Source organism: Priapulus caudatus, unplaced genomic scaffold, assembly GCF_000485595.1.
Source record: "Priapulus caudatus unplaced genomic scaffold, Priapulus_caudatus-5.0.1 Scaffold115, whole genome shotgun sequence".
NCBI lineage: Eukaryota > Metazoa > Priapulida > Priapulimorpha > Priapulimorphida > Priapulidae > Priapulus > Priapulus caudatus.
Window position 1 is genome coordinate 267,907 of NW_014577176.1, and position 10,706 is coordinate 278,612.

Sequence of the window (10,706 nt, forward strand, 5' to 3'; positions counted from 1 at the left end):
GAGAGAGAGAGAGAGAGAGAGAGAGAAGAGAGAGAGAGAGAGAGAGAGAGAGAGAAAGAGAGAGAGAGAGAAAGAGAGAGAGAGAAAGTGAGGGTCATGTCGGGAAATGAAAGGAAGAGTCGAAAACAACCATACTATATTTATGGCTTCTAATGACAGTGTCGAGCGTAGAGTGGTGAGTGGAATGAAGAAAATTTAACACGGTTCTCACGGTAACGCGTACAAATGGCGAGTGCAGCGTCAACCCGTGGCAGCGGCGCGGCAGGTGTCAGCGTGCATCGTGTGATAGATGAAGTAAGACTGCGGAGCGGGTAGAACGAAGCAACGACACAACAACCACGAAGATAAACGAGAAGAGAAGACGAGAGGTGTGGGCGGGACGAAGGAAAAGATCCGAAGTATAAGACGACGAGGATAAAACCACAGAGAGACACGCCGACGTGATTTCATTGCGAACGAGCAGAAGCGGTTCCATCTGAATTTACGTCGCATTCAGACAGCCGGTATGCGCATGCGCAACGACCCACCATCTTTCGAGGCTCTTGACCAGCTAAAAGATTTCCTCGGGTCCTCTAATATAATTGATCTTTTTGTTGGCCATCGCAGTGAACGGAAATAAGGAGGCATGATCACATCGCCTTAATTACGCGATTACCAGCTTTTATTTCTGATGTCCTCTAATGGGCAGCAGCTAATTATGGCAATTTTCGAACACACGCATACATTCTTGACTCCCGCGCTTTCGCTGGTTCGTGTGTTTCCTGGTTTATTCACCACCGTGTGCGGTGTTTGTCCGAGACAAGACCATCGCTGCTAACACGATATCGCGTGTCTGACAGCAAACAACGAAGCGAAACACGCGCGACATGTACGAAACATACTTGTATAATTCAACGCGTGGCTATACAGTAACCCGTAAAAATCGCGAGCAAAGCTATCACGCTTTGGTATACGGGTTGTATATTGGCAAAGCTAACCCGCTGAGGTTACAATTTGTTATTTAACTAAAGTAGAAATGTCTTTAATCATTGCGCTGTTAAAACTCGTTTTGAGTTCTTATGTACAAATGATTGACTGCAGGGACTGACTGCCGCGTAGGTGCAAATGCGTAGACGACGCTGAGGTAGCTCAGGTAGGAATCTGTCATCACTGACCTGTCCCCTGAGGTTAACGCGGCAGAGTAGAATTAGCGGTTGCGCGGTAGGTGTCCGGTGTCGGCGTCTCTCTCATGTGTACAGACCTGCCCCCGTGCCGTCACACTTGCTTCCTAATGTTAGCTGTTGCTCTACATGCTAGCCTCTACATACACAGGCACTTGGAACGTCTCAATAAAAAAAAGAAGGTAAATAAACACGAAATGTACCAAAGTAACAGTCTTATTACTCCTAATGTTTCTCTACTTTATTTCGCTTATAATCACCTGTAAATGCCGGTCAAATGCTCATCTGCAACACACAAGTACACCGCACGACCGCCATGTGCACAAACAACATGAAAAAGAGATTATGAATGATCTCTTATTCATGTTTGTCAACGCAGCACAGGGCGGGCGTGCGGTGTACTTGTGTGTTGCAGATGAGCATTAGACCGGCATTTACAGGTGATTATAGGCGAAATAGAGTAGAGAAACATTAAGAGTAATAAGACTTCACTTTGGTACAATTTCGTGTTTATTTACCTTTTTTTTTTATTGAGACGTTCCAAGTGCCTGTGTCTACATACCTACTAGCCTATGATATGATGTGATGTGATAGCTGCTGAGATTGCGCCTAAAGTGAAAATTGTGAACCCGAAGCAAAACCAGCTTACGTAAATGGAGACGAGAGTGAGAGGGAGGGAGAGAGGTAGAAAGAGAGAGCAAGAGAAAGAGAAAGAGAAAGAGAGAGAGCAGACGAGAGAGAGAGAGAGAGAGAGATTGTGTGCGTGCGTGCGCTGCGTGCTGCGTGCGTGCGATGCGCGCGCGCGCGTGCGCTGTGTGCTGTGTGTTGTGTGTGTGTGTGTGTGTGTGTGTAAGTGCTGGTGCTGTGTGTGCCGAGGCGGGGTGTGGTGTTGTGTGTTGTGGGCTGTTGGTGTGGTGTGTGTGTGTGTGTGCTGTGCGGCTGTGTAATGTGTCGTGTGTTGTGTGTGTGTGCTGTCGTTGCTGTGTGTGTGTGCAGAGAGCAGAGAGAGAGAGAGGAGAGAGAGAGAGACGATGCACCGATGAGAGAGAGATGAGAGTCAGAGAGAAGAGGAAGAGAGAGAGAGACAGACGAGAGTAGAGAGAGTCAGAGAGAGATGAGAGAGAGAGAGAGGAGAGAGAGAGAGATGAGAGGAGAGAGACCGAGCAGAGAGCACGAGAGAGAGAGAGAGAGAGGGAGAGAGACGACTTACAGTATAATAAGATGTTATCTGCCGGATCTGCCACCGCGTTTTGTCGGAAAGTTTATAACATTAAAAAATATACTCGAAATGCTGCATTGCGATTACAATAGGAATAAAGCGGAGTCATGTGGAGTCAATGAAACAACCAACGTTATAAATAAACGATGGGACATGCTATAGATCGCACGCATTAGTCTACATTTATTATATTTTCTGACGCACCATCAAATCCAACCCTATAAAAATATGTTTGGTGCAAAGCAGAAGGAATGTGTGATGGCAGGAGGGATAAGAACCGGTGTACACGGCAAGGGCGATAACACGCGAGTGCATCAATAGATCAATAAACATGAAGACAGAGTGAGGCGCGCAATAACATTGATTTTCTATCAATAGAATCAATGTTTCTATACTGTTTAGTATGCTTACATCTATCTGTCGACGTCCCTGCATGCGACGAGACTGCTAATACGTGAGGTCAACGAGCAGTTACACTACTTAGCAAAACTATATATAAAAATATGAAATTGATGTGTGCCTTCTGTTCCGAGCCTCGATGTCTGTCGGCAAGTCTTCTCACTGTTTCTTCACTGGGATTTGGACGCCACCATGAGAACCACCGAGTGCGATCATGATCTATAGCCGGCCATTCTTCATGTTATAAGTCTTCCAAGCAAACGGGGGGAACGTGTGGGGCTTGTCTGGTGATGCGTATCTTCGTAAGTCGCGGCTCCAACCGCGTGCGCTATACTCTCTACCTATAACCCCCCAGATGCTAAACCGCACGTTCTAAAACGGGTTTTTTACGACGATACGCTTCTAGAGAGAACAACGCAGCTTCGGAATAGTGTGCCGCAAACGTCGTTCAGGACATCTTAACGTCACATTGAGTATCACTAACATGGGTTTAACTAGCCGCATGAGCTGCTAAAGTCGATCGTAAGACATTGTTTAGCTGCGAAGGTATATGGGGCACGAGGACTCTCATAATACGGCCCTCATATCTACGTCACCTACAAAATCTATTACACACCGTCTTGTATTATAATACAAACATTATAAGTAACAAGTGTCGCAGTACGACAGGGCTCATCTGGTGTCTGGTGTTCTGTTGATATATTCATTTGTGCATAGCAACACGTCTTATACATAAGTCTTCTTTATTCTTGTTTGACTTTCGTAGCCAATTGGAACAAATATATCAGCTACACTTTCGCACCCACCTAATCTCTATGCATTGCAGACACATGTGCATTGCAGGTTGGCAGGCAACAATTATGATTAGAAGCGTGCCAGCCGTGGGCTGGCCCGTGTTTTTGCCTACCAACACGAGCATTCACTGATTCAGCCTTCAGGGTGCTATAGACAGACTGCTTTAGAAAATGATATGATTTAAGGAGCGTAAACCTTGTTCAACAAACATTTGCCTTTGCAATTAAACTGTGCAACTGTAGCCTCACATTCACACAGGTATGGGCTCTAATAATAGCAAAAGCAGTTAAGTCCTTTGTTAACAGTCAACAAATCAATGTTTAACCCTCCTATTGAGGGTCAAAAGGTTATCCGACACTTACTCTTTGCATGTCAGCGGAAAGTACATTTAATGGTCCTTTCAATAAAGTGATAAAAATGGTAGGTCAGCGCTGAAACAAAAAAGTTTTTCAATTGCTCCGTCACACCATGTCCTCAGAAAATGTCTAAAATCTGCCCTGTGCCCCATTGATCTTTGACCTGTGACCTCCAATTTCGGCACAGTGATGGCTTTTCCTACCATGATGCTATACACCGACTATCACGAGCCTAGGTCGATCCGCTTAAATTTGTGCCGCAATTCTGCATGAACTCCCTATACCTTAAGTTAAGGAGGGAATTTTCCCCCTTCTTTTACACCTCTTGACCTTTGATCTTTGACCCCCAGCTTTGACATCCCAACTCGTTTTCGGATTCCCCCCCCCCCACGTCCCAATATCGTAACCGTACGTCGAGCCAACTGTTGACGGACAGACGCACGCACGGACGGCCGGACAGACAATCATGCGATTCTACAAGCTGCACCTGACTACGTCAGATGAGCTAAAAATATGGCATGATGGTATATATTACAAAATGAAATACCAATGAGAATTTTTGCTCGATTCAATAAATTGTATTTTATTTCCACAACAGCAGATAACTGGACTTACCAAACGCAGGCACAGCAATGACAGAAGATTCTACCAATTCATCTTTATCTTACGTGAATTCACTGTGCAATCGACTGAATATCAGCTACATATTACATAGAGTGTCTACGTCTTTGAGCTTATTTATTATAATCTCATGCATGGATTTACTTGCTAACGCCACACTGATCTATAGCATGCTAATAACAGCTTATAACTAAAGCATAGAATCTATCGTCGTCAGACATCTAATTCGCGTGATTTGCTGATTGATCTTTATATATAACATCATAACTCTGCAGGAGCTATTAAGTAATGACCTTGATTGTAACTACATCTAGATTGTAAACTTCATTATAATCAGAAAACTGCAATGCAAGTTAAAACTACCATTTAGCCGTTTAAGCGACTAACGACAACAATTTGACTTCTGAAGACAATACATCATTTATCACAGCTTCTGAAAAGTAACAATATAACATCCCTCAACAATAAAATCTGAAAAAAATTTCAACAACATAAAATCAATTAACAGCCAATCATAAGTGTATTATAGATATACTAGAAAAAATTGTGTCGATGTGTTGGATATGAATGTAAATCACAGCTTGGATGTCAGGTGGCTTCGGTGCTCCAGAGCCTTGACCACAAGTTCTGCAGCCTCGCGGGCCACGCCCCATTGTACCGTGAAACCTGATCCACCGTGACCGTAGTTATGCACCACCTGTTGACAACGACAACAAGCATTAAATAGACAACTAAATATGTGGTAGATGTGGAACACCTAACTTTCTTCGGCTCTAATAAATCACCCTCAATATTTTCTATACACACCTTTACTACTACAGAAAATTAATATGAAGAACTTAATATTGAGAGTAATAATTAAGAGATTGAAAAATTTATAGAAAAAAACAATAAGAAACACAATAATGCGGTATGAAATAGATGGGCTAAACAACTGTCCAAGGTGATTCAGTGTTACCGTACTCATTTCGTATTGACCTCTTTTTGCAGATAAATCTACCTACGAAACACGACCGAATGGTTTTGGATAAGGGATTGTGGATATGTAGTCAATCGTGCCCATTGTTTAAAGATCAAATGTGCAATCTACAGTGACACTATTATTGTAATGTAAACATGTGCAAACAGACCAACCTTGATGTCCCCCGCAGCAGATTTCAACGTTTCCATCTCGAGTCTAACCGTCGGGCGAAACGGTCGCAATCCCACTGCTTCCCTCACCACCTTAGCATCCTAGAGAAATATAGATGTATGAGGCATCAATAGGAAGCTCTGTAGCAGTAACTCATCTTGAGGATTCTACCCATCACTGCATCACACCATTCATGATCTACACGAGTCAATCAAACAGAAATCTATGTGGATTTTGTTCTCAAATCTGGTGATTATTTTCCAGAGAATTCCAGGAGACCTTCAGACTTGGGAGAACGTTGCAGCAGTTTCTCCATATCCTCTGTGACACTTCGGCATCCGGTGTCGTGTTCCACGCCCCTTTCACACCTGTTCCACCCAAGGTAACTATTTCAACCCTACAAGAAAATTAGCAACACAGTTCAACAACCACATCATGAGTTCATAACAACTGTAACTACTATGACAAGCTCTAACTATTTACGTTCTGTAACTAATGTCGCTGATCTAGATCAAACTAAGCATTTATATAAAACACAGCCAATCTTCCTCTAAGTCATCTATAGGTTAGCTTTGTTTCGTGATTACCCAATCAATTTGCAGTAATGCCTGATTTACGATAACCTGATGTTAATGATAACTCGGATTTCAGATATTTGGCCCTAAGGTATGCTCAGGAAAAGATAAATTTGCTTTTACAGAAATTTTTTCAAATGGATTAACAGGTTTTTCTGCTAAAATTATTTGTGTGCTCAATCACTGTCAATAAAATTTATGTTTTACATCAGCAACCAGTTTTTGAAACGCCAAGCGGCCAGCATGGAAATGTGCCACTAGGGTGTTAAACAGCTTAATTATTATCCCGATAGAAAACACCTACACGCGCAGTGTGTATGGAACGTGTATTGAACACCAGCAATCAGTGCTCCGTGTTCATGCAGTATACACCAGTTACTTTGTACTCATTCTTGTTCTGAACTCCCTTTTCCTCTCCAAGAATGATTTATTATCAAGTTACCTTGATCTGATTACATTTAATAATTAAATAATAATCAATATCACATCATGTGTTTGACACTGTTTAGTTATATTAAACAACTGTGCTTGTCATAGGGGAGACTGGGGGATTACCTATTGCCTTTTGCTGCAAATCCACTACTTTCTTAGCACAAGGTATGACTGCGACACTTGCCTTCTTTGTGTATGTATGTATATATATATATATATATTATTATTATTATTATTATTATTATTATATAATTAGGTTTACAGCATATTGAATATCATTAAGTTTAGAGGAAGACTTGTGTTTGGCTAGAGGGCAGACCTACCCAGGAACGATATAAGTATCCACAGTGGCAGATGTTGACATTAAAAAATTCTTCACCCAGGGTGCTATAACCTGCAAGAATGATCGAATTTAACACAGCAAAGATGCACCACAGTTGATGCAGAGGGGTGGCCACTACCATCCCAAGCCAGTTACGAACAATATCCATGCATGTCATACACCTGCCACTGTAAAAAAAATTAAAGCTCTTGTTCTAAAGCTCCTGTAAAAACAAATAAAATGTACAACATTTGAACGCAGGCATTGGTGGATCCAAGAATGAGGTGTTTTCCGAGGTGCTATAAAATCTGCTATTTCATTCTGCTCATGATGTGGCACTCACTAGATTGAGTAATAATAAGGAAAATGACATCACAATAGCAGCATTGGCAGCAGACAATGTTAGATTTCCTTATTATATTTCAACAAAGTTTATTACTTTGAAAATAATCTGTAAATGAATATGGGAATTGGCATACGTCCGTTGGGGTGTAAATTGCACATTTCTGAGAGATGGACATTTCTCAGTCTCGTCACAATTTAAAGCTTGATTATGACTTACATACAGTACATGCCACAACCTTTCCTTCATCGATCCAACAATCAAAGCAACTATAAAGTCAGCAAACGATTGGTCTACTCTTGGTCATGACCCAAAAATGAAATGAAAACCAGAGTAAAACTTGGATTCAGCAGACGAATTCTATCAAACAACTGAAGTGATGGAGGGAGACAGGGTGAAGGCAGCTGGGTGTACGTCGCTTAGATTTTGGTTCTGAGATGGATTTGCTGTGGCATTCGGTTGCAAGTTCAAAAAGTTTTTTCTTACCCTGGAAACATTACAACGCGCACATCCAACTTAGCTTTAGTCTGGTCAATGAGGAAATGTGTCAACCAAGGAGCCTTAACCTAAAATATACATGCTTATATGCATTTCAATCTATAGGCGATATAATGCATGTCAGTTATATAAGGTCAGTTATGTAAGTAAACCTAACATGGTGTATTATAGAATAGGCAAAACCTGTTTCAGAACTTTAAAGACCATTATTTGCATGGTCATCGTAAAAGGTTGCCAATGACCATGTCAAATAACCTTAAAAAAAGGGGGGGCTGACTTATGCTGAAAGTGTAGGCCAAAAATTTATTTTAAAGGTAGAAAAATTGGTTACGTTAGGTACTGCGTTTTCCTCACACACCTACAACAAACTATATATACATACTTTAAGGACATGTCCTTGCACTGGTTCAACAGAGGAATCATTGGCCAGCTTTCTAGCACCGAGTCCTGTGCAATTCACGATAACATCAAACGGAAAAGCAACCTGTATATAATGAGTATAAGAATAAGACAAGGAAAATAGTAATTAATTCATTCTGTAGTGTAGAAATAATTAGGGTCTAAGATAAAATATTGCTTGTTTCCCCTTTACCGACCGACTCGCCAAAACGCCGCTACTTGACACATTTTATTGGCCGATTAAAACAAAACACAAATTATTTCGTTTTGCTAAAAAAAAATCAAATTCGTTCTGCAAAAACATATACACAAAACAGAATATACAATATACATACACACATCTTGTCAAAACAAAATAAAAAAGATTTTTCACCTACCTACCTACTCGGTACCCCGAGAGGCAAATAGGTAAAGGGGAAACAAAAAAATTTTTAAGGGTGGCCTAACATGCTAAATAATATGCTAATATCTTTCATTTTTAAATTCATTGTACCTGTTCAAAGTTTTTTACAGACATTTTTATCATGCTTCCTCCCTCCTGATGAAACCTAAAATTAAAAATATTAAATGATATATATACACACATACATAGACCTTGTCTGCAAAAGCATCAGTTCAGATGCTAACTCCATATGCTTGTATATGTATGTATTGAAATATATTATCAAAGATCAACTGTACATATCATAGTACAAATGTATTACCTTTTAATAAGCCACTTCATGTAATGTGGTGGATGAGCAAGAATTGTTGAATATGACCAGCCAGAGCTATATGAATATATATAATAATTTATACACATATATAATATATTTGAAATGATGAGTATAGCTGCATGACATTCAAATTTTTTTAATTATAAAGCATTTATCAAAGAGTAATTATCCAAACGCAGGACAAGAAGCAAAAATGCAAGCATTACATTAATGAGTGTACAACATGTTTATACCATGTGCCTATTAAAATGCATACCTGTGGGGAGGTAGGAATTTCTTAGCATTATCATCAGCTGTCAGGATCCGAAAGTTAAAAACAATGTCTGACCAAAACGGAACCTATCAAATCAGGTTAAAATTCATCATTAGCATATCCTCGATCCCCTACCACGAGTCAATCTACACCGTGTGAGTCATCCTCACAAGTGTCACTGAGAGGAAGTACAATTATAAAACGGTTTCCATTTATGCTCCCTTTGTGTTAGGATATCAATCAAAAGGGAACAAAACGTCACAATGAAAAGGAATTTAAGCGCAGTTCTTTAATTTTTGCCATCATTATAGGTAATGTAGCACCTTAACATCCATGTCTTCATTAAACAGCTGATATCCACTAATTAGCTGGATTCCACATTCTCCTGCTAATTCACCCATAAGCATTTCTGCATAATGCTCGAACGTTTCCGTTGCCCACTTCCTAAAAAGAAAAATACGATGCATTGTGGTGATAATTAATTCTCAGATAGTAGTGCTGCTTCAAGCACTTTTATCTGTGCTCGACGGTATACTTCCCATCCCCTTTCCCAAACAACATGTTTTGGATATAACTACCCAAACCCTAATTATAATATAACTGCGCGCCCTTGAAACTAAAATTGCCGAGTCACCAGCATAATGCAATAAAATAATTACAACAAAATCATAATGCCAACTGCAATATTTTCTAACCAATCCGAATTTTTCTCTTGTCTCATTCATTTTGAACACATTTGGTACCCGGTAGTGCATAGAGCAAGCAAAATTGCATGTATAACTCTGAGTATAACCACCTTTGCAATGACACATCAGTATTTCCTAGTATGTGTGGCTCCCAAATTCCTGCCGCGACATCACTTGTAAGATTCGGAGAGAACTCTTCTGCAATAATAGTCACTCTGGCTGTAGGAATTCTCTTCTGGATATTTACAGCTGTAGAAAGACCAATAACACCTGCACCAATAACGCAAATTTTCGGTTCCATGACTTCAATCCAACATCTGAAAAATGAGACGATAATATATATGATTATGAGCGCGATTGCCAAGTTTAGTCGCTGGTGCTGGTAAACGTGTGCGTTTCACCTGATACAGTTCAAAGTGCAACTACGAAAAACTTTTTTTCTCGCTATCAGAGTGTGCTCGTAGATAGCTCTAGTACTATAGGCCGCGTACAGTTGCCACTGGCAACGGCAGTAGGGTTTGTCTATATTCAGGCCGGTACAGGAGATAATTTGCATATTTTATCACGTGGTTTGTGTTATAACCAATCGGATGTAATCGCGTGTTCGTGACGTCACTTCCAGCTGTGAAGAAGATGGTGAAGGAGGAGGAAGGGGAGAAGGGAGAAGGTGGTGGAGAAGGAGAGGAGAAGCTGGTGGAGAAGGAGGAAGGGGAGAAGGGAGAAGGTGGTGGAGAAGGAGAGGAGAAGCTGGTGGAGAAGGAGGAAGGGGAGAAGGGAGAAGGTGGTGGAGAAGGAGAGGA

The 10,706-nt window shown here is 40.8% G+C and overlaps 2 protein-coding genes across 3 annotated transcripts in view; both read right to left on the reverse strand.

The window, feature by feature from the left end:
* The window catches only part of LOC106805515, a 6,828-nt gene extending 3,870 nt beyond the window's left edge, over positions 1 to 2,958 (reverse strand). The window contains exon 1 of the mRNA XM_014807136.1: positions 2,791 to 2,958. The gene's annotated coding sequence lies outside the window, so the exon portion shown is untranslated. The remainder of the gene's footprint in view (positions 1 to 2,790) is intronic.
* Positions 2,959 to 4,485: 1,527 nt separating this feature from the next.
* The window catches only part of LOC106805492 (D-aspartate oxidase-like), an 11,777-nt gene continuing 5,556 nt past the window's right edge, over positions 4,486 to 10,706 (reverse strand). Inside the window, exons 2-11 of one of the 2 annotated variants that reach the window (XM_014807105.1) lie at positions 10,017 to 10,223; positions 9,544 to 9,664; positions 9,224 to 9,306; positions 8,956 to 9,021; positions 8,745 to 8,799; positions 8,235 to 8,336; positions 7,841 to 7,920; positions 5,962 to 6,079; positions 5,685 to 5,783; positions 4,486 to 5,247 (exon numbers count right to left, since the gene is read on the reverse strand). In XM_014807105.1, the coding sequence (XP_014662591.1) occupies positions 5,125 to 5,247; positions 5,685 to 5,783; positions 5,962 to 6,079; positions 7,841 to 7,920; positions 8,235 to 8,336; positions 8,745 to 8,799; positions 8,956 to 9,021; positions 9,224 to 9,306; positions 9,544 to 9,664; positions 10,017 to 10,207 (1,038 nt within the window). In that variant the 5' untranslated portion in view covers positions 10,208 to 10,223 and the 3' untranslated portion in view covers positions 4,486 to 5,124. Of the gene's footprint in view, positions 5,248 to 5,684; positions 5,784 to 5,961; positions 6,080 to 7,012; positions 7,084 to 7,840; positions 7,921 to 8,234; positions 8,337 to 8,744; positions 8,800 to 8,955; positions 9,022 to 9,223; positions 9,307 to 9,543; positions 9,665 to 10,016; positions 10,224 to 10,706 lie in introns of both variants that reach the window. The other variant, XM_014807106.1, reaches the window with a different exon arrangement.